This window comes from Pteronotus mesoamericanus, unplaced genomic scaffold, assembly GCF_021234165.1.
Source record: "Pteronotus mesoamericanus isolate MK-2021 breed Mesoamerican mustached bat unplaced genomic scaffold, CSHL_Meso_final scaffold_232, whole genome shotgun sequence".
In the NCBI taxonomy this organism is placed as follows: Eukaryota; Metazoa; Chordata; class Mammalia; order Chiroptera; family Mormoopidae; genus Pteronotus; species Pteronotus mesoamericanus.
The window spans coordinates 5,226,184-5,250,666 of record NW_026555311.1 but is presented as its reverse complement, the minus strand read 5'-3'; the positions used below and the strand labels follow the sequence as shown (position 1 = coordinate 5,250,666).

The 24,483-nt window shown below is 37.1% G+C and overlaps 1 protein-coding gene across 1 annotated transcript in view; it reads right to left on the bottom strand.

Annotated features, from left to right (window-relative positions):
- Window positions 1–23,648, bottom strand: part of CFI (complement factor I) — a 44,735-nt gene extending 21,087 nt beyond the window's left edge. The window contains exons 1-7 of the mRNA XM_054591623.1: window positions 23,495–23,648; window positions 14,668–14,715; window positions 7,361–7,640; window positions 5,706–5,859; window positions 2,464–2,645; window positions 1,463–1,576; window positions 1,199–1,309 (exon numbers count right to left, since the gene is read on the bottom strand). Coding sequence (XP_054447598.1) covers window positions 1,199–1,309; window positions 1,463–1,576; window positions 2,464–2,645; window positions 5,706–5,859; window positions 7,361–7,640; window positions 14,668–14,715; window positions 23,495–23,551 — 946 coding nt within the window. The 5' untranslated portion in view covers window positions 23,552–23,648. The remainder of the gene's footprint in view (window positions 1–1,198; window positions 1,310–1,462; window positions 1,577–2,463; window positions 2,646–5,705; window positions 5,860–7,360; window positions 7,641–14,667; window positions 14,716–23,494) is intronic.
- Window positions 23,649–24,483: the final 835 nt, after the last annotated feature.

The following is a 24,483-nucleotide window of genomic DNA, read 5'->3' as shown; positions in this document are numbered from 1 at the left end:
AATCACCATTTTACAGTCCCTATTGAGAAATTGAACCTAGGCAACAATTACAAAGGATGCTGAAAACCATTGAGGTCAAAGGTTGTAGAGAAAGTGTTTTAAAGGGGCCATCAGCACCTTTAAAGGTGCTGTCAAGAATCTGTGCCTGAAACTTGCGTCTAATCAAGTCTCCATAAATCCAGAGTAAGGCATATCCTGTAGGCAAATGACCCAGTTTGTCTAGAAAATCAATGGCATAAAAAAAATTGGGGATGGATGGTTGGGTAACTCTTAAAGAATAAAGGAGATTTTAAAAACTTAATAACCAGAATGGATGGACCTGGAGAGCATTATGTTAAATGAAATAAGCCAGGCAGCATAAGGCAAACACCATATGACCTCACCTATAACAGGAACCTAATAAACAAAAGAAACAAACGAGCAAAATAGAACCAGAGGTGTGGGAAACAAGGAACAGACTGACAGCGACCAGAGGGGTGGGAAAGGGGCATAAGGGAGGAAAGAAAGGGAAGGGTCTAGTTAAAGAACAAGTATAAATGACCCCTGGACATGGACAAATGGATGGGGATTGACTGTGGGGCGGGGGGCAGCGGAGAGCAGTGGGGGAAAATTAGGGCAACTGCAGTAGAACAACAACAAAACTTTATTACCAAACACAATGTTAGATTCCTTTGTCTTCTGATTCAAACACATTAATTCTAAAAAGATATTTTTGAAAGAATTGGGAAAATTTGAACTTGGGCTGTTACTAAACAGTGTTAGGGAATTATTATTATTATTTTTAAGTGTACTAATGAGATGATGGTTGTATGTAAATACGTTGCTATTTATATATATATATAGGTAAAGCTATGTGATATCCAAAATTTTCCTTAAAATACTCAAATGAAAATGCTGAACAAGACTGGCAAAATATTAATGGTTGTCATAGCTGGGAGATGCATGTATAGGGGTTCATTCTGCTAGTCTATTTTTGTTGTGTGGGAACTTTTCTAATAAGAAGTTCTGAAATAATGAATATTTAGCAAATAAAAAATGAGATAAGAACAGTCCGTAGTTCTTCAAATGCTCACTCAATAGTACTATTAGTGTTACACCCTCCTTTTGGTCAGTTAAGATTACAATTTGCCTTAAAAAAAAAAGTTTTAGAATCCCTGGATCGAATAATGAAAAAAAGCAACCACAAAATTTAAATTACCTTCACAATGAACTTCATCTTCTCCTGTGATGCAATCCACCTCACCATTGCACACATGCTGTTTTGGAATACAAACACCTGATTTACAGTGGAAAGCTTTGTCATGGCACCCTAGGCAAACATAAATAGAAGAATTTTGGTGTGTTTTTTTTCTTAATTCTTAAATTTGAATGAGATGGAGTCTTAAATTCAATGGTAAAGTCGTTTCTACTTTTTGAGTCAAAAGGGTGCATTTGGGGGATTTGAGGCGAGATTTATCTCTACCTTTACAGCACAGCTCATCACTTTGGTCTCCACAGTCATCGTCCCCGTTACAGGCCTTACTCTGAGGAATGTGTTTCCCATTGACACACTGAAAGGAGTTATTTGTTGGAGAAACTGTAAAGTAAGGATTAGCTTTGTCAGTTTTATTTGTAGAGTTCTGGGTGACATCTTAATCACATTTTGGGGAGAATGGGAACATTAAGATAAAGTCAGGCGTTGAATAAAAATTGATTTCAAATGTATTGGTAGCATCAACATAGAACATGTTGTTAGTAAGAAAAATACATGCCAACCCTGGGTTATGAAGAGCCTATCGTTACCTCTGAAAACCAGTGTTTACTGTGGGGATCTGTACTTGCTGAGACTGGGGGGACAGGTTCAGGAATCAGGAGCACTCGCCGACACTGGCGAACACTGGGGTGCTCACCTTTCCTTTTCATGCTGCTTCACTCATCCCCACCCTCACCCGGAGTCTTACTTGGGCAGTGCCATTTACATTTGATAGTATGGCTGTTTTTTTATTTTTATTTGTATTTTTTTTAGCACCAGAAAAGTCTTTGGCCTTTAACACCATACATATAGCTAAAATATCCCAATGTCAGGATGAAGGGGAAAAAGAGGCCTGGAAACTGAAACCCAGATGTGGTCACTTAATATGTTAAAGGACCCTGTACAGGCTGGACATCTCAAAGGAGATGCTGAGGTTTCTTCTGATGTTTGATTGCTTTATGCTTGCTTATGTTAACTTTAATCCAGGTATTCAAGGAAGCAAAAGGGAGTCAAGCAACTTTGCTTCCCATATAGGAACCTAGACAGAATTAATACTTGAGTAGCAAAAAACTACAATAGGGGAAGAAAACCAATTTAGGCTCTAAAACCCAAAATATGATTTTGCCTCTGTGACTGGCAACTGGGTAGTCATCATTTGTTTATTTATCACAGACTTGGTTTGAAGTAAACAACCTTGAAGGAAGGGAAAATATCAAGCAAACACTACCAACCTGCATTCTGTGTGTAACATGTCACACTGGCCAAAGCCTGGTAATTCTTAGCTTTTCTCTTGGTAAAAGTACATTCAGCCAAATGGGACTCGAATCCTTGACAATGCACGTGAAGACATTCAGTGGAATTTATATGGAGATCTTCAGGAAAATGAAAACTTCCTTGGGTATCATTAGCACCTCTGCAAATAGAATAAATGAAATATTTGGGTAGAATAATGAATATGTTGCATTTATAACCTCACTACAGAGGAAAAGTAATAGATTTAATTTCCTCTTATTTTCTACTGATGAGTGGTAGATTGGGTAAGATGCTTAAAATCTCTGAGCCTCAGTATCTTCATCTGAAAAAGAGAGTATGACTATGTCATCAAGTTTTGTAAAGATAAACTATAACGACCAATTTAAATGGACTAGCCAGAGTTCTAAATGTGGCAAGCACTAGCAAATATTGGTTTCCTCTCTTCTGTTTCTTCTTTTTAAATTTTTTTTAGATTTTATTTATTTATTTTTAGAGAGAGGGAAAAGGAGGAAGAAAGGGAGAAAAACATCAATGTGTGGTTGCCTCTCATGAGCCCCCAGCTGGGGGCCTGACCTGCAACCCAGGCATGTGCCCCAACTGGGAACAGAACCGGTGACCCTTTGGTTTGCAGGCCAGCACTCAGTCCACTGAGCCACACCAGCTAGGGCCTCTCCTCTGTTTCTTGTTAAGAAAGGTTGCTTCTTCTTCCTCATTCCTGAAGTTTCCTTCCAACTTGAGATATGCCAATCTTGGCCTTTCTCTCCAGAAAAGGGAATGGATTAATTTGATTAGGGAATTTTAGAAATATAAATCAAGCAAAGTCAGGCCAGCTTTTCCATTTTTGGTGGGATTGGGGGAGGGCAGGGGTGACTCTTTTGCCTGCCCCATGCTGTAAGCCTTACCACATTGGCCCCATTGTTGCCTAGGATTTGGCATGTTAAGTTGACTTGATTTTAGCAGGTCCATTTTGCTTTTACACTAAGCGACATCCTCAATTCATCCTTAACAGTATCAAGGTGATATTTTGACATCTATATATCACTGTTTGGACTTACCAATTTGTTTAAAATTTGTGTAAGAGGCTACCCCAGTGACCCAATATTCTAGAGGTTATGAATTGCAGTGAACTACTGTTCCAGGACATTCAAAGCTCTCTGCTCCTCTTTAGAGGCAAATGAGAAAAATGGGTTAAAAATAAAAAGTTGGGCAAAGATACGCCAGACAAATATAAACAAAAATAAAGGAGTAATGCCAATATAGATTTTAGATAAATTAGAATTAGAATGAAAGGCAAAACAGTTAAGTGGAGCAAGGAGGGTATTTTTAATTATTTCAGATCCATAATGAAGATATAGTAGTCATGGAACTATGCCAAACAGCATCAAGATATGGGCATAAATGAGAACCAGTTGGGGTAATCTGAAAGGTGAATAATATGGAAAAGCTCTCAGCCTAAAACTATCCAAAAATACTAGATAAAATATAAAAAATACTTATAATAAGCTCTTAAGGAAGTATGGGAAATACCCACTGGCTCATATCTGGGAAACCTGTTCATGAGCTTACATGAAATATGATAAGAACAAGATAGTGAGAAAGTTTACCGTTAGGTAGAATAATAAGGTTGTAGGTCACAGACTGCCAAAAAATCATAAACACCCCGTGGCTCATTTTAATGGTTAGAGACTCTCACTAATGAACTACTTACTAACAGATATGGTTTAAAAAGAAGAAAATCGAATTCAGAATTGAATCAAGAAGTTGGTAAACATCAAATAAATCTAAGTAAGTGCTGACTGAACAACAGTAATAATAATTGCTTATTATATAGTGATAGCAATTAACTTCAAGGACATGTTTAAATGAGATGGAACTAAATCCTGGAAACCAAACATTGTAATGACATTGTTTGTATTATTCCTGAAGAGGCCGTGGACTTGCTAAGTCAAAGATTCATGGTGTTAATGCAAATATGACAGTAAAGGAATAGAAATAGAATATAATTTCCAAACCACATAGAGGCAGAAAATGGGAAAGATTAAAAAAAAAACTTTATTAACCCAATAGAAGTTAGAGAAGGAAGAAACAAGAAAAAGCACAGAAAAAGCAGGGTAAATAATAAGCCCAAAATAAGATAGGAAAAATAAATTAAAAAGTGTAAATAATCACAAGAGTGTAATGTTCTACACACTTCACGCAGTAATTGTCATATTGGATTTTTTTTTAAATATAGATATATACTGTTTATAAGGGACATGAAAGATAAAGACACAGAAAACTTGTAAGTGAATAAGTAGGAAAAGATTTGAACAATGCAGTTAACAAACTTGCTTATTCTAATAAATAACATACTGATTATATAAACACTGTACATGAAGTGTTTAAAATGTACTTAGCACAAATCAAGTCTCAACAAATATTTAAACAATTGTCATTGTATAGAGATAGTCTCTGACTACAATACAATTAAATTGAAAGTCAATAACAAAAGCTAATTAAAAGCAAACTAATATATCCATTAGAAAGAAAGAAACTTCTAAATTATATATGGGTGAGAGAATAAATCATTTTGAATATTAGAAAATATTTTGAAGTCAACAATAAATAAAACCACTTATGGAGGCTAATGGAATGCAAATGAAGAGTTAGCTAGGGTGAAATTTGTATCTTGAATGCTTATCTTAGAAAAAAATAAAAATTGAAAATTGAGGAGTTAAGTATTTAACTCAAGGAATTAGAGAAATTACAATACAGAAAAGAAGAGAGAGCCAAACGTAACAGCAAAACTTAATGAAATTGAAAAAGAGACAATTTATAAACCTAAAAATCAAAAACAACTCAAATAGACAAAGCTATGCAAGGTTGATCAGGAAAAAAAAGAAAGGAGGCTTAAATAAATATTATTAGGTATGAAAGGGTGGACATAATTATAGATGAGTAGAGACAGGCAGTAATGGAAGTTATTTGCAACTCTCTGAATCAGCAAAGAATTTGTATCCAGATGCTTTAACAAACTTCAGTTGCTTTGTACTCAGCAGTGTTCTAAGTGCTAAACAATCATGAGCACATTTAATCCTAACAATGCTGGATTGAGGCAGGCAGTTAATATTCTCAGGTTACATTTGAGGAAACTGAGCCACAGAAAGGTTAGGTAATCAAAAAGCAAATAGTTGGAACAAGAAAATCAACCCTGAGAAAATACCCTCATACAGGAACTCACTGTTGAAATTCAAGGTCAAGGCAGGCCACATTGGCCTCGGTTATGCTCCAGCTGTCATTACATATGAACATTGTCTTATTTTGGCCTGCAAATTTTACTTCAACAATTCCCTCTGAATACTTTTTGCCATACTTCAAGGTAACTTCAAACTGTCCTAGAATAAAACCAACAGAATGAGCAACATTTAGGTATCCACTCTTCTCCTCTTGATTGAAAGCCTTGAAAATAATAAAATACATAATATCAAATTAAACACCATGAAGATTTTAACAAGTAATGATACCAACTAGTTTATGAGAGCTTACTACGTGTCAGTGGCTGTGCTACCCAGTCATATAGAGTATGACAGAATCCTCGTATCAACCCTCAGTAGATTAGGCTGATTTCCATCCTCATTTTTACACACAAGGAGCCTAAGTTCCTTCATTTTGATATCTGAGGTTAAGTTTCTTGCTCAAGTGGTAGAGCCAGGAATCTGAGCCTACTAATATCAACCTCACTCCAAAGTCTGTGCTCTGAAAAGTACGCCAAACAAAAAAATGAAAGTGTAAGTAAGGTTTGTTTGTTCTCATATATTTAAGGCATTTAATGTCTCAAGGGAACAGAAGTGGGACACCGACAAAATAATCTCCACTATTGCTTTCCTCCTCTCCAACAAGTAATAGAGACGGGCTCAAACAGGGAGCTTTCTTTCTCCTTTCCACAGTACCTCAATGTCTTAACTCAGCACCGCAAAAACATGTAGGCTGCTGTGAGCTGGTATATACATATCATGATGCTTTTAAAAAGAATGTTTTCAGCATTCCTCTGTAAATTCATTGAGTGCCTGTGATAACTGATATTGAAAGACAATAAGCCTGAGGTTTGCTGTCAAAGCTGAAATTTCATGAGCATTTTCTCTGTGTCAACATTGTGCGATGAACTCTGCATACATCGTTTTATTTAATTTCCACCAGGACCTTACGAGTTAAGCATTACTATTATTCACATTCTGCAGATATGGAAATGGGGGCCCAGAGAGGTCACAGAGCTTGTCAATAACCAAATTGGGGCTTGGCAGGGCTAGCAATTAAATTGGACTGATACTGAGATCCCTAATCTTAACCACTGCACTAACTCACATGTTAGCATCCCGACCTTCTTACTACATCAGGCTCATGGAAGGAGTGCAGGCAAGCTCTCTGATCTGATGTGCAGAGTTTGCTAGGTTGGTGTATGTCCCAGGTCAGCAGTGGCCTGGGCTCAGCCTTGGCTAGGGAGAGGGGTAGGGGCTGGGGGGCGGGTGAGTATTGGAAGAAATTATTGGGGCCGGAGGTCCAGAGGGGACTCCACATCAGTACCAATCTCATGTAAAGGCTTTATTTCTGGGTTTTGAACCAAGTCAATGACCTTTTTAGCTAAGTAGAGATGAGGGTGGGGACAATTCTGAAGGGCTGGGCGGCAAAGCACTGAGGGGAGGACTGGCCTCACACCCTCGGGCCCTGGATCCAATGCTGGCTCCCTTCTGATTTCTTTAGTTATCACCCCAATTACTACTAAGACTGAAGAGAATTTTTAATTGTCACCGTAACATTTCAGATGAGAACTATTTTCTAATAGAAAGTATGATCGGCAATTTTCTTCTTATATTATAGAATAAACTAGGCTTTTCCTACCATTAGCTGTACATGTTCCATTACTTAAAAACTTTGTCTCTGGATGAAGACATTCTAAACTCTTTTGCTGACAGTAGGTTGGGTAGCTTTTCCCATTAGTTGAGCACACTGGGGCGCCCCCCTTCGGGCACTGATAAGGAAGTTTACAAATACAGGTCCCCTCGATGCATCTCTGCCATGGTTGGCAGAAGACTTTTTGGCAGGAGAGATGTGTGTATTTTTCACGTAAGCACTTTTTATCCACCAGATCCTCTTGAGGTGTGCCTGATGTCGAAGTGACCTATAAAACACAAATAAAAATTGTTAGCAACAAACCAAAATCTTTTTGAAGATGAAAAAGTGAAGGAAAGGAATGAAACAGATCTACCAACCCCACAATACAGATGAGGGGAATGTAGTCTGATTGTTTTTAGAATTAAATAAATCTGGCTTCTAGTCCCAGCTTGGACACTTACAAGTTACTTGTATATGATCTTGGGCAAGTTACCCTCGTGAATGTGAGTTTCCTCATCTGTAAAATGAGGATGAGCTCTTCTATTTTGCAAGGTTATTGGAAAGATTAAAAATAATATGCATATAATGCTTGACAGGTAATAGGCATGAAATCAATGGAAGCTATTAATATCCTAATGCCAGCATAAAATTCTGCCTTTGAAGAAATCAATGAGTCTTATCAGTCATGTTAAGGAGTAACACATTTGATGCTGAATTTAGTCTTATGGAATGACTTGATGAATGAAATTGATTAATTCTACTAATAACTGCAAAACTAATTGTTAAACTCCTACGGTGTGCAAAATTTTTCTAAGATGCACATGGCATGGGCTCTGTCTTCTAAGAAGATAATGTAGAAACACACATAATAACTGAGGTACAAGGCAGACTGTGGTAAGTGATGTAATAGTGGTGCAAGTATACGCAGTGCTCCTGGAGTGGAAGAGAGTAAATCTTGCAAGGGGGATTTTAAAAGGCCTCATGGAGGTGGTAGCAGTTGAGCAAGGGGAGGAAGGACAGGTGTTAGCAGAGGGCTGGTGCTAACAAAGCCCCGGAGAGGTAGCGCAGATAGTATCTAGGGAGTTGTGAGTCCCAACTGACAGCCATGCAGCGGGGGGCAGCGGGGTGTGCTTCCAACGGGGTGTTCATTGGTCAGAAAACTGCGGAGTAAGAGGCAGCAGGAGTGAGCATGAGAAAAGTTTGGAAAGACACTTGAGAAGACAAAGCAATGAAATTGGACAGTTTATTCCATGTAGGAGTTGAGGGTGTGTCCTAGGTTTTGAAGTTGAGTGACAGTCAGGATGTATAATAACATTAATCAAAATAGACATTAAGTTAAATTAGAGCATTATGAATGTGGTTAGAGACGGAGGTGCCTGATGGACATGTATCAGGAGATATTGTGTAGGAGGGGAGATGTGTGTCTGAAGCTTGGAAGATAGATCATTAGCTCATTTATCAACTAATTCAGTAAATGAGTTAGTAAGCAGCACTCTGTGCCTCCAGCCAGAGAAATAAAAAGCTCTTGCCCTAATGAGCACACTAACCTGAAGGGAGGAGACAGGCAAGCCTGACTGACAAACCTCTGATCCACAGGGGCCAGACTGCTGTTAGGTCAGTGTTCTGGGCCCCTGGCTGACTAGGAGACTGGAGGACATCTCCCGGAATTGCTGATGTCTGGGCTGAGTTCAGAGGGTGCTGAGGAAGAGGCTGCTGGCAGAGGGGTGATAGATAGGCACTCCAGGTAGGACTGTGAGAACGGACAGTGTGCTCGAGGCTGGAGAATAGAGTGAGAGGTGGTGAGGGGGTAAAAGAGCAGGTCCTGAGGGAGCCACTGAGGGACTTCAAGTTGGGAAGCAAATTTGCATTCGAGGAAGATCTTTCTGGAGATGTATCAGACAGGGGAAATAAATGCCAATTAGACCTGCAGGAATCCAAAGAAATATGATGAGGGCTGGGAAGAGGCCAATCGGGTCAAAAGCCAGTTGTGGAAAGCCAGTGTTTTCTCTCTGTGTCCCAGGTGCCCGCTCTGGAGGACGGACACTCTGTCCTCCATCTGCCCAGCCCCAAGCACAAGAACACCCTCTCTTCTCAGTGCCCTCCCACTGTGGTAACGACAAACTGGGGCAGAAATGTCAGACAATCTTTCAATGCTGTTATGAAGGCAGATAAAAACACCAGTCAATTAGAACCATGCAAAAATTTGCTAAAGCTGTGAAAGTCATCTCATCCAATGTGCTTTTCAGTAAACTTTTATTAAATAGCCATAGAAACAATTGGACAAATTGTTGATCCACTACTCGGGCTTTTGACACACCGATCAAGAATGAAGTCTACCAGTTACATACTTTTCATGGTCCCAGGTACCACTTACTAGAGTTGAAATTTTTATAATTACTTGGCCCTTATGTAAGTGCCCTGACAGCAGAGACTCACCATTTTATGTATCACCCTTATATTGAAAGACTGGTATTTTAATTGGGTGCAAAGAGAAAACAATTTGATTCCACCTTTAATCCCTTTAAATCTTTCTGAGGTCTCATTTTTCCTTGATTTTTGGATAGAAACTTGGGCAAGTGTCATAACTTTTCAGTCATCATTAGATCAGAGCAAAAACAAAGCATTAAAAGACTTGTAGTCCCAGGAACAATCATATAGCAACAATCACAATGTCCAGCCTGTGTAATCATTAAAACTCAACTTCATTTTAGTTGAAAGCTTCTTTTCTCCTAGTTGAGATTCACTTCGAAGTCATGATGAGCCTGTTATTCATGGAATGAATGGTGAAAAATAAAAAAATGAAACACAGACAAAACATGGGGGAAAATTTACATTTAAGGAACTGAAAACGTGAAGAAAGCCAAAAACGCTTTGCTTCTCTTGCTTAGTATGTCTAAGGTTGCAGAGAGCTTCAGAAGATGAAGACTGAAAAAAGACCACGGAAAATGATGAGCAGAGGTCATGGGGATCCTTCAAGGAAATAGCTTTAGCTGACTGGAATAGTCAGAAACCAGATCTCAATGAGCTGAGGCCAGAACAGGAAGTGAAGAAATGGAAGCAGAGCACAGGCTAACCCTATTCATTGGTCCTGTGCTTGGACATGGGAGGCTGAGCACAGGCTTAAAAAAAAAAATCTCTGGAAGTACAAACAAAATGAGAGTAAAAGATTAAAAAAAACAAACAAACAAAGCCTCCACCCCCCCCCCCCCCAAAAAAAACCAGAACCAATAAAGCCAAAGAGAATGGAGAGGGGTCTACAGACTTCAGATGTTATCAAAATATTGGAGGCTAGAAAGCAAATGCGCTAATGGTAGGGGATTTAGCAGCCCAGAGGGAACTGAAACCCAAGCACAATAATGGAAGGCCAAAAAGTACAGCAAATTCACCCCAGAAAAGCTTGGGGATTGGGGTAGCTAGTACCTCTGAAGAAGATGGAGTGGCTAAAACAACCAAGGGTTTGGTTAAAAGAAATGGTTGTATGAACATTTTATTAGGGAATCTGATGTAAACAGTAAAAGAAACAGCAAAGACTTGGACGTTATTGTAACTGGACAGAGAGAACCAGGAGTGAGCAGGGGTGGAATAGGGGTGTTTTATGCTATAAGCAGGGCTAATTGGTTGGTGATCTTATCTAATTGGTCAGTATGCCCAGCCAATTGTTAAACATTCTCAACATCATCATAGTTTTAAGCTTTATGGTATTATTTGCTTTTGTAAACTATATACATGAGTGAATTCGATAAAAATAATTAAATGAAAAAGAATGTTATGCTTCCAGTAGAGAAAAGAGTAAGTGTTATCATTTGAAGGAGGAAAAAGATGGGTGGTGTACAGAATAAAGAGGGCTTTTTGTTGTTAGGATAGAAGAGATTTCATCATGATTATAACCTAAAGTTGGGAATCTAACAGAATGGGAAAGATTGAAGCTTTAAGAAGAGTGTGCAAAATTGTTGAAATAAGGTTGAGAAGGCGATATGAAAATATGCAGTCAGAGCATTTAGGGAGAGGATTGCCTTAGAAATGAATCACTTTACTGTTCCTACAGTTTCTTACTATAGTTTGGAATCAATTTTATGATAATATTATCATTTTAAACTTTAGTTTGATGGTAATGACTAATGCCAACACAGTGGTTGTTGACAATAATCAGAAGAGAAATAGAAATTATTGTGTGGCAATTGCTGGGGACAGTAAGGGTAAGAATTGTTCATATACAGCGTAAGACGTGATGACAATAGGCTTCACCTCTAAAGGGACTGGGTCAGTCACGTGTGTCTATGGGTCCTCAATATCTAGAACAGCAGGCTGATGATAATTGAGGATATTATTAAACAGATTTGCAAATGTATTTGTACACTACCTGAAGACAGAAATAAACTATACCTTGTACAGTTATGTATACCTATCTTTCCAATGTATGTAGATGATATTAAGATTAATAAGAAACAAACTTATTTAAATTGTCACTGATTTAACTGTGTTACTTCCCACAATAACAGACAATAAAATAACAATTACTGTCATGTGTGTAGTTGATAATATAAGATGAGATGGTAGATATAAGTGTTTTTTAATGTTTCTGTTTTTTGTAAATATTAATACTGTTTACTAAAATCTTATTTTCCTCTACTTCCAGGCAAATGAGAAGATTGCATTTTCTTCATGAGGCTGGACATGGTGGCAACTTGCTTTGGCCAATAAAATATAAGCTAAAGTAACATGTATTAGTTTCAGATAGAAGCATTTAATTCCCAGTACTCAAGGACCCAACTTTCTTGGGCCTTGTTGTAGTGATAACGGAGACATGTGTTGCTGAGACACTGTAGAATCAAAGCAGACTAGAATGCTGGGCCCACACATGGGGAACACTTTCCCTGGAGAGTCACCGAGACTTATAGTAGACTTTGCTTGAGCAAAAATCGACTTTCATTGTTAAGCTACTGAGATTTGGGGATTCGGTTTTTACTGCTGCATACCCTGGCCAATACTGACTGATAAGACACCAGATATCTAGATATAGTCTCCGTAATTCAAAACCTTGAGAATTACCTGTCTAGGAAGAATGGAACCTAAATCAGTCTGTATGTGAGTGGTGTTTGAGTTGATTGAAGCATGCTGTAAAAGTTTTTTTCCATTTTTCTTGAGTTTTGTAGTTACAAACTGAAAAAGACTGCCAAATACATGGGTCAGGTATTTCCAGCTGTGTCCCCAGACCATCTGCATGATAATGTGGTATATAATCTTACAAATGCAGATTCTTGGACCCAAACAATAGATCTCTGAATCAGACTTTCTGGGAGAGGCTTTGGATCTGTACTTTAAACAAACTCCATAAGGACTCTTATGCTCCCGAAAGATTTACAACCATCGGTGTTGACCAATAATTTTCAAAGTGGATTATATATACCTTGGGAGTATAAAGATAACCCAGTGGGTAAAATAACAGAAATTATATTAATTTACATTTTATTGAAAAAGTAGGAAGAAAATAATCTTTACTAATATTTAAAAATGGATTGGCACTGGTAGCTACATTCATAACATAGTCATTCAATATTTACTGAGAGCCTACCACATGCAAGGCACTGCTCTAGCTCCTGGGGCTGCAACTGTGAACAGCACAAAGTTGAAGAGCTTCCATTTCTAGTAGGAGAAGCAGGCAAGGAAGAATAAAGAATAAATACGTAGGATGACATATGGTGACAAATGCTTTGCAGGGTGAGAGAGAGAGAGATGGTGGAGAGAGACAGGAAGATCGTTCTTTTGTATAGGGTTATCAGGGAAGGCTTTGGGGAGAAGTTTACCTGAGAGCAGAAACCTGAAGGTGAGTGAGCAAGCCATGCAGATATCTAGAGGTGAACTGTCATGGTCAGAGGAAACAACTATGGAAAAGTGGTAGGGTAGAAGCATATGTGCTGTGTGGTATGCTCTTGGTGTTGGGGACCAGTGTGGCCAGAGGGAAGGAAGTGGCTGGTGGGAGAACAGGAAGATAGAGGTCAGAGTATTGGAGGGGCAGGCAACCGATCATGTAGAATTTTGTAGGCTACTGTAAAAATGTTGGCTTGTTTTGTGAATGAAATATAAATCCTTTGGAGGGTGTGAGCCCTCCAACACTTAGGGGTTGGGCAGATATTGAAGATTTAGTAAAGGAGATGAGAAGATGCGGCCAGTGAAGTGACAAGCCAATAAATGGAAAATGATGGCACAGAGACAAAGAGAAGGAAGGAGTGATCCGCAGCTGTCTCTCTTGCATCTCCAGTAAGGTGGCGACCTTGACAAATATAATCTGGGTAGAATGGTGCAAACTCAGACCTGACTGTGTTCAGGAAAGAATGAAAAAAGAGAAATTGAGCACAGGATATTTTGGAGAGTTTAGACGTAAGGGGGCACGGAGAAATAGGGTGATAATTGGAGGGGGGATGGGGTAAGGGTGTGTTTTTATTTTAAGACAGAGGATCATATATATGTGCTTGAGAAAGGAACATTATGGATTATATAAGATTATATAATCTGGTTTTAGCTAATATAATCATTGATATAATTTTCACAAATGGACATGCAGGTTAGACATTCTTATAGTGAAATGGATGCTGGATTAAAAATAATGCCAAAATGTAATACCAGTGAATAAGAAAATGACAGAGTCTATACTTCTAACCCTAGTAGAAGCTGTTCATCAGCCACATCATGGGGTTAAAAACAATGAAAAGCTGATGAGATATGGCAAAAAGCCAGGCCTGTGCCTTAATCAGACTATTTGAAATATAGATTTACATCTAATATTGTTAATGATGAACTTCTCCCTGTGTGTTGGTATATGTTGCTCTTTGTGAGCTATCTTTCCCAGCTAATATGCCATTTAAATCAAATGAAAAATTTCAAAACTAAAGAAGTGATTTTAGTGACATTGTTCTATTAAAGATTAATGGTGAAAAGTTATTAAAATATTATTTATGTATTTAAAATTTTGTTTGTTTTTAAGATGCCTTTATTTGTACTGCAGTGTTATTTATTACTTAAAAGTAAATATGTTCATATATACTGGGACCACATGTTCGGTAATTTTTAGCAATTACTACCATAGCCTAGTCATCTATAAAACATGATTTAACTTCTGATGCTGCTTTTTTGTGTACATGGATTTTTGTTTTTTTGGTCCTTTCCTTGGTATTTGTAATGATGTAGCAATTATTTTGATGTGAACTTTATCTTTTTATTCTAGGCAGGACTACAGTGAACCCTTTTTAGATAAATGGTTGGTCATTTGAAAGTGAATAAGAAACAATTTCCTATTCAACCCCAGCATGCTTTACCTTTACTTTCTCCATCTCCTCCTGGTTTTTTTGTTTTTGGTCTTTAACCTATAAACAAAAGAAAAAAAAAGCTCAACTATGACCAATGTGACAAAAAGCCCACCACTTTCCCATTCTCCTGCTTTTTGTAAAAATGTACAAAGTCCTCTTCTACTGCTAAATAACCATAAGTGACTTTTACCTCTCTGATTCCGTTTCTTCTTCTCTAAAGTGTGGAAAATAAAAACAATGTCCTCACAGAGTTGTTGTGAGAATCACATGAGAATCAAATGAAAAATACATGGGAAAGCACAAATACATGTTTAAGGGCCTATACAAATGAGAATATGATGATGACTGTGGGAGATTGCATATGGCTCCAATTCTTCTACCCTCTCCTCACTCCAGTCCTGAACTGTGCGTCTCACTGAGGGCAGGGTGCATTTTCCTACCTCTAGACTCTGAACCTGGCCATGTGACTTGCTTTGGTCAATAGGATATCAGAAGATGTGACGCAGAAATGCTTGAAAAGTACTTTTGTAACTGGGTTTGTCCTTTTGCTTTTCTGCCATACATCTGAGAAGAACATGGCCATGCTAGCAAAGAACCATTCCAGCAGAACCCAGCTTAGATCAGCTGATCCCTAGCCAACCTGAAGACTTGGATAGTACTAAATAAAGTTGTATGCCCCTGAGATTTTATGGTGAATATATTATTATGGCATTAACCAACTGATATACTCATGATTTCCCTGGAAAACTTTAAGAAAAAAATAGAAAAGGTTAAAAAAGAGTAAACAATAAATTTTTTTTCTTTCTTCCTGAAACAAAAACTCATATTCTGAAAGTTAACCACATCAGAAGCCCTTCCATTGAAAGAGTTTTAAGCCCCTTGTGGCCTCAGTTCCTTCTCATCTCATGGTGTTCCCTAGCACTTATTTTATTTTAATTTTCCCTCTCCTTTGATCTGCCCATCTTGTACCATACCTGTTTTGATATAAAACCATGTCCCTGACAGCACCCAAACCAGCTCCTTAACCAGATGTTATTTTATTCAGATAAAAGTAATAGAGAATGTTTCTCTACTAATACCTAATGATGAACTGTTCCAATTCACATAAAAAATTTGGTAATGCCTTTTGTTATTTTTGTTGTTGGTAGTTTATTTTTATTAAAAAAAAAATCTCACTTTTGGCTCTGGCTGGTGTGGCTCAGTGGATTGAGTGCCAGCCTGTGAACCAAAGGGTCACCAGTTCAATTTCCAGTTAGGACCCGTGCCTGGGTTGTGGGCCAGGTTTCCAGTAGAGGGCACATGAAAGGCAACCACATGTTAATGTTTCTCTCCCTCTCTTTCTCCCTCTCTTCTCTTCTCTCTAAAAATAAATAAATAAAGTCTTTAAAAAAAAAATCTCACTTTTGGACTTCCAGCCAAGATGGAAGCATAGGTAGATACACGTTGCTTCCTTGCACAAACAAAAGAAGGAAACAACTAACTTAAAAACAGAAAACAACCAGGACTGCCAGAAAATTGAACTGTGTGAGAGTCCGACAACCAAGGAGTTAAAGAAGAAACATTCATCCAGACTGGTAGGAGGGCTGAAATTGGGCAGCCTGAGCAAAGAGGACACACAGTAAGGCAATGGACCAGGCAGGCAAGGTAACAACTTGCAGACTGGGTAGCCCCATATATGCATGCAGATAAACCGGAGGAACAGTTGGAGCATGAGACAGACTACGCAACCCCGGGTTCCAGCATAGGGAAATAAAGCCTCAAAGGCCCTGGCTGTAAAAACCCTGTGGGGGATGCGGCGGCAGGAGAAACTCCCAGCCTCAAAGGAAAGTTCATTGGAAAGATCCACAAAGTTGTAGAACAAATTCAAACCAACCCACCCAAGAATCAGCATCGGAAGGGCCAAATTTGCTTGTGGGCAGCAGGGGAAGTGAATGAAAGCAGGGCTGAGCAAGTGGCACTGCTTCTTCTCAGACCTTTCCCCACCATACAGTGCCACAGTAGAGCAAAGTCAGTTGCCCCACCCTGGCGAATACCTAAGACTCTGCCCCTTACAATGTAACAGGTGCACTGAGACAAAGAAATATGGTCCAAATGAAAGAACAGATCACAGCTCCAGAAGTAGAACTAAGCGATGAAGAGATAGCCAACCTATCAGATGCACAGTTCAAAACACGGGTAATATGGATGCTCACTGAATTGGTTGAGTGTGGTCACAAAATGGAGGAAAGAGTGAAGGCTATGCAAAGTGAAATAAAGAAAAATACACAGGGAACAAAGAGTAAAGGAAAGGAAATTGGGACTCAAATCAACGATTGGGAGCAGAAAGAGAGATAAACATTCACCCAGAACAGAATGAAGAAACAAGAATTCAAAAAAATGAGGAGAAGCTTAGGAACCTCCAAGACAACTTTAAATGTTCCAGCATCCGAATCATAGGGTGCCAGAAGGAGAAGAGGAAGAGCAAGAAATTGAAAAGTTATTTGAACAAATAATGAGGGAGAACTTCCCCATTCTGGCCAAGGAAAGAGACTTCCAAGAGATCCAGGAAGCTCAGAGTCCCAAAGAAGTTGGACCCAAGGAAGCACGAACCAAGGCACATCATAATTACATTACCCAAAATTAAAGATAAGGAGAAGCTCTTTAGAGCAGCAAGAGAAAAGCACACAATTACCTACAAGGAGTTCCCATAAGACTATCAGTTGATTTCCCAAAAGAAACTTTGCAGGCAAGAAGGGGCTGGCAAAAAGTATTCAAAGTCATGAAAGCTAAGGACCTACACCCAAGATTACTCTATCCAGCAAAGCTATCACTTAGAATGGAAGGGCAGGTAAAGGGCTTCCCAGATAAGGTCAAGTTAAAGGAGTTCATCATCGCCAAGCTATTACTATATGAAATATAAAAGGGACTTATCTAAGAAAAAAGAAGATCAAAAACTATGAATGGTAAAATGACAACAAACTCACAACTATCAACAACTGACCCTAAAAAACAAAAACAAAAACAAACTAAGCAAACAACTAGGGCAGGAACAGAATCACAGAAATGGAGACCACATGGAGGGTTATCAGTGGGGAGGGGGTGGGGGGAGAATGGGGGAAAAGGCACAAGGAATAAGTTGCATAAATAGTAGGTACAAAATAGACAGGGGGAGGTTAAGAACAGTACAGGAAATGGAGAAGCCAAAGAATTTATATGTATGACCCATGGACATGAAATGAGGGGGGAATGCTGGGGGGAGAGGTAGTGCAGGGTGGAGGGGAATAAAGAGGAGAAAAGAACGGGACAACTGTAATAGCATAATCAATAAAATACACTTTTAAAAAAATTCACTTTTCCAAATCCCAGTATGTTATTATTGGAAATGGTGGGGAAATGATTGTATGATGTGAACAGGTAGGGTGGATTCTTATATCCTGTTCTCTTTAAAAATTGGAAAAATTGTTTTGGGGTCAATTCCAATATTTTTGCCTTAGAGATGAAAAGACTCACTGGTCTTTTTAAAAAATATATACATGTAAATGGGTATAAAATGACTGAAATTTTGTTGTTATTTTCATTTTTAATTGCTTTTTAAAAGATAAGAAACATATAGAAATGTAGCAAATGTGTTTATAAGGGCGCCTGTAAAAATTCTATTTCCTTCATCCCCTTATCCATTCAAACCACTCATCCCTCACCTCAGAGTCAACCACTTAATAGTTCTTTGTAAGTCCTTCCAGACATCATCATTCTATGTGTGAATCCTCATTTTACTCCCTAACTCGGCCCTCAACGCCAGTTCAATTTGCAGCCAGTGGCCCTATAACTAGTCCCCCAAAGGGCATTTAGATGATTTCCAATGTTTCCAAGGTTTTATTATTATAAACAATGTTGTAATCAACCTTTTTATAGAACACACATTATTTCCCAATACTTACCAGAGAGTGAAATTGCCAAATCAAAGGAATGAGTATCCTTTTAAATTTTTTTTTTAAGATTTTGTTTATTTATTTTTAGAGAAAGGAAAGGACGGAGTATAAGAGGGAAGGAAACAGTGGTGTGAGAGAGAAACATTGATCACATCAATCATTTGCTTCTCGCACTCCACCAACTGGGGACCTGGCCCACAACCCAGCCTATAACCCAGGCATGTGCCCTGATCGGAATTGAACTGGCAGCCTTTCTGTTTGTGAGATGATGCCCAACCCACTGAGACCACCAGCTAGAGCAGTAGTTTTAATTTTGAAAGGCATTGCCTAATTTCTCTCTATCAAGGCTGTCTTCCTTTGCATTCCGATCATCAATATATGACATACTTTTGATCAGAGACCATATACCTCAATAAACTTTTTTTTTTCAAATTTGATATATGAAAGTGTTATGAGAGCATAGTTTTATTTGTATTTTCCCCCAATAAATGAAGTTGGGCATCTTTTAAAATACTTAAACTTAAGAGAGGTTTTTATGTGTTTCTCCACCTTTTAACCATATCTCTTGCTGATGTATACCGGATTTTTTCTTTCTTTCTTTCTTTCTTTTTTTTGTAGGAACTCCATATGTTTAAGAAAACAGACTTTTTATGGAATATGTGTTGCAAGATGTTGTCTTTTTACAAATGGCAAGTCTAGTATATTTGTCATACAGAGCAGATACTTTTTAAACACTCCCTTACACAACAAGAGTATTTTCAATAAAAGTCTTGAAAAGATGAATAATAAACTATGCAGAAAATGTAAACAGCAAATACATTTTTTAATTTGAATTCACATACAGCAGTCCCCCTTATATCTGCAGATTAGCTTTCTGTGGTTACTGTTATTTGTGGTCAACTGAGGTCCCAAAATATTACATGGAAAATTCCAGAAATACACAATTCATTAGTTTTATTTTATTTTTTTAAAGATTTCATTTATTTATAGAGAGAAAGTGGGGGCAGGGGAAAAACATTAATGTATAAGAGAAACATCTACCGATTGCCTCTCCTGAACCCCAACTGGGGACCTGGCCCACAATCCAGTCATGTGCCCTGACCAGGGATCAAACCAGACCTTTCAGTTTGCAGGCTGGCAGTCAATCCACTGAGCCACACCAGGCAGGAATACAATTCATTAGTTTTAAATAGCATGCCATTCTGCGTAGCATGATGAAATCTTGTGCTGTCTTATTCAGTTCTGTTCGGCATGTGGATCAACCTTTGTCCAGCGAATCCACACTGTCTCTGCTACCCACCCATTAGTCACTGGGTTATCAGATGGACTGTCAATGGTACTGCAGTGTTTAAGTAACTTAATAATGTTAATATTGCTCAAATAACTTAATAATGGCCAAAGCCATTCACATAACTTTGGTTACAACATATTTTAATTGTTTTATTTTATTATTCATTATTGTTAACCTTTTAGTGTGCTTAATTTATGAATTAAAATAAACTCTATCATAGCAATACATGTATAGGAAAAAAACATAGTACATATAGGGTTCAGTACCATCTGCAGTTTCATGCATCCACTGGGGTTCTTAGAACATAGTCCCCATGGATAAGGGGGAACCACTGTGTGTGTGTGTGTGTGTGTGTGTGTATGAAATCATGCCTATAACAAATAAAAATATAAAAAGTAAAATACATAGTACAGTACAAATAAATATAAAAGTAATAGGTAAATAAAATATTTTTAATTATATTAATATACTTAATGAAAAAGGAAAAATATTATACCTGTATAAGCCTGTTGCAATAACAAAAAATAATACTACAGTTTAACAATTATTAAATACATTTTTAAAAAGAATAACAAACTTTATTTTAAAGATATTATTCTCTTAGCTTTGGATTTAGTTTGCTCTTCTCTTTCTAGTTCTTTAAGGTATAAAGGTAAATTATTGATTTGAGATCTTGTTTTGTTTTTCTTGCAGGCATTTATTGCTATGAATTGCCACATCCCATATGTATTGCTATTCTATATTTTTGTTTTCATTCATCTCTAAGATTTCTTAATTTCCCTGGTCATTGGTTCTTTAAGAATATGTTGTTTAACTTCCACACATATGTGAACTTTTTAGTTATCCTATTACTGATTTCTAGCTTTATTTCATTGTCGTTAGAGAAACGACTTCATATGATTTCAATATTTTTAAATTAATTGAGACATGTGTTATGTCTTAACATAAGGTGTATTCTGGAAAATGTTTCATGTAAACTTGAGAAAAGTGTGTATTCTTCTGTTGTTGGGTGGAGTGCTCTATATACGTCTAGTTGTTAGGTAAGTTTAGCTTATAGTGCTCTTAAAGTCCCCTATTTTCTTATTGATTTTCTGTCTAGATTTTCTATCTGTTATGGAAAATGAGATATTGAGGTCTCCAACTGTTATTGTAGAATCATTTCTTCCTCCCTTCAATTACATCAATGTTTGAATCATATATTTTGGGCTCTATTTGTTGGTGTGTATATGTTTATAATTATTATATACTTTAATAAACTGACTCTTTTGTCATATCTAATACCCTATTTTGTCTCTTGTAACAAGATACAAAGTCAATTTTGTCTTATATTAATGTGGACACTCCAGCTCTTTTTAGGTTATTGTTTGCATGGAATACCATTTTCCTCTCTTTTACTTTCAAACTATTTATGTCTTTGGTTCTAAAGTGGGTGTCTTGTAGACTGCATACAGTTGGATTGTGGTTTTTAAAAAATAAATCCTACCAATCTTTGCCTATTATTTGGAGAATTTAATACACTTGCATTTAAACTAATTGCTGATGAAGAAGTTAAATTAATTAACTTCTGCCTTTTGTTATTTTTTTCTCTATGTCCTGTACCTTTTTGTTCTTTATTTCTTCCATTACTGCCTTATTTTGTGTTGATTTTGTGTGTGTGTGTGTGTGTGTGAACTGCCTTTATTCTCTTCTCATTTCCTTTTTTAAAATATATTTTAAAGATATTTTCTTTGATGTTATCATGGGGATTATGCTTAAAATCTTAAATTTATAGCAATTTTGTTTGCATTAATACCAGTCTAGCTTCAAGAGCATATAAAAACTCTGTTCCTTTTTAATTCCATACCCTCTTTTCTGTTATTATTATCACACATTACATCTTTAGTCATACATTGTGTGATTATTAACATTGACTGATGATTATTTTATGCATATTGTCTTTTAAATCATTCAAGAAATAAAAAGAAGAGATACAGACTAAAAATAAAATACATTTACCTACATAAACACAAAAACTTTACCTTTACAGGGGTTTTTATTTCTTCATATGGCTTCAAGTTACTGTATAGTGTCCTTTTGTTCAGCCTGAAGCACTCCCTTTTGTGGTGCATTTCTTCTTTTTGTAGGTGAAAACTATTATTTTCAGTTTTTTTTTTTAAATTCTACTTTTGTTCCAGGAACTGAAAATGTGGCTAAAATGTCTTTTTTTTCAAAAAACATTTTTTTAATCATAAATCAACACCCATTTATTTGGTATTTAAAAAAGAAAAATAAAGAATGAACTAAACAGAGAAGTTCTGAATTCTGAAAATTCATAAATGTATAAAACAGAAAATAAAAGTCGCCAGTAATCCCATCACTCTGAGATACCAATGGTCACCTGTTTGATATGCACCCCTGAGAACTTCTAAGTTGCCATTTATATAAGCAGCTGCATGTGTGCATTTGTGTGTGTACATGTAGGTGTGTGTACGCTGATACATACATGTGTATGTATATTTTTTATTGAACAAAATCAAGATTTAGTAAGGTCTTCCTTTAAGTAAATATCATGTACCTTTAATGGGTACATGATAGCTCATTCATGGATGTACTATAATTTAATCAGACTCATCAATGAGTACTCAGTTTATTCCCATTTGTTCTCTGTTATAAATATTGCATATATATTTTAGACGTTATAGGAAACTTAAAGTATGTAATTCTGATTCTTACATAGTTTTACTTAAATTTCTCTGCTTTAAACTGCATTAAAACAAAAACAGTTTTTGAAGTCCTGTTTCAAAATGTTTTGATCACAAAAGTAGGCAATCCTCAGTAAATATCTGAAATGTCTTAAACATTTCTAACCTTTATAGATGACCTTCCAACTTGGCTACAATCTGTCATTTCAGTTTAACTCCCTGAATTGCCTGCAAAGTCTCCACTCTGATCAAAGATTTTATTTATCTGGAGCTGCCTTTGCTATCCTTCTGCCATAGCTCTTGTTCCTTCTCCAGGTGGAAAGGCTGAAAATCACTTTCTCTTTCTCTCCACTGGTGAAATCTAATCCAGAGTTATAGGTCTAGCTCAAATTCCACTTGGTCCAGAAACTCTTCCTGCTCTTCTAGCAGGAAGGAATCTTTCTTTCCATTAAAGTCCCTTGGCACATGATATTTGCACCATTTTTTGGCATTTAAATATATATTGTCTTGTAACAGTTTCTTCTCTTGTGTTTTCAAATGTTATTTAAATCTTGCTTGCTATTTCCTCATTGGCATATTTATATTATCTTGCTACAGCTGTATGGAAAAACTACTCAAAGAAGAGATTAGTTTTGTCATTTGCTCAGCAATATAGTTTGCACGTGGAAAGAGCTTGGTAAATATTTATTTATTTAACATGATTACTATAAATTACAGATCTGTACTACCAAAATTCTTATTCAGTTTAAATTCTAGGCACAAACAAAAGCATACAGAAAAGCAATTTCTTAAAACTCTTTCACCAAGATAATAACAAGAATCTTTGTTATTAATATACTGCTGTTGTTGGTAACTGAACTATGTAATCTTTAAATCAAAATAGTGTCCAAGACTTTAATGTTTTTATAATATTTAAAATATTTTCTTAAAGTAGTTTGCATGAGTGAGTCACTTACCTTGCAAAAACTTAAATAGAAGCACAAAAATAACAGAATAACTTGAGTGAGCTTCATGTTGGAGACATTCAGTGTCGGTGTCTCTACTGTGGGCACTTCTCTGCCTCAGATAGTTTTTTCAAACTTAATATTTAACCTCTGAAAAAATATTTAAAAAGAGCAAGTTTCCTCAAGAGCTTTAGACTTTTGAACTTGTAGAGAATTTGGCTACAATCCAAAGACTTTACCGTAACAGAAACAAAGCAAAACAAAATAAAAGTCCTTCCCAGTGAATAGCCAGGGGAGGCAACCAACAAGGGCTGCGTTTTCTCCAGAGGAAAATAATTTTCTCCTCTTGTTACTGAGTAAAAACCTCCATTCTGTTTTCTTTTTTTTTATTTATTTAATTTTTCTTTTTATTGATTATGCTATTACAGTTGTCCCGTTCTTTTCTCCTCTTTATTCCCCTCCACCCTGCACTACCTCTCCCCCCAGCATTCCCCCCCTCATTTCATGTCCATGGGTCATACATATAAGTTCTTTGGCTTCTCCATTTCCTATACTATTCTTAACCTCCCCCTGTCTATTTTGTACCTACTATTTATGCAACTTATTCCTTGTGCCTTTTCCCCCATTCTCCCCCCACCCCCTCCCCACTGATAACCCTCCATGTGGTCTCCATTTCTGTGATTCTGTTCCTGTCCTAGTTGTTTGCTTAGTTTGTTTTTGTTTTTGTTTTTTAGGGTCAGTTGTTGATAGTTGTGAGTTTGTTGTCATTTTACCGTTCATAGTTTTTGATCTTCTTTTTTCTTAGATAAGTCCCTTTTATATTTCATATAGTAATGGCTTGGCGATGATGAACTCCTTTAACTTGACCTTATCTGGGAAGCCCTTTACCTGCCCTTCCATTCTAAGTGATAGCTTTGCTGGATAGAGTAATCTTGGGTGTAGGTCCTTAGCTTTCATGACTTTGAATACTTTTTGCCAGCCCCTTCTTGCCTGCAAAGTTT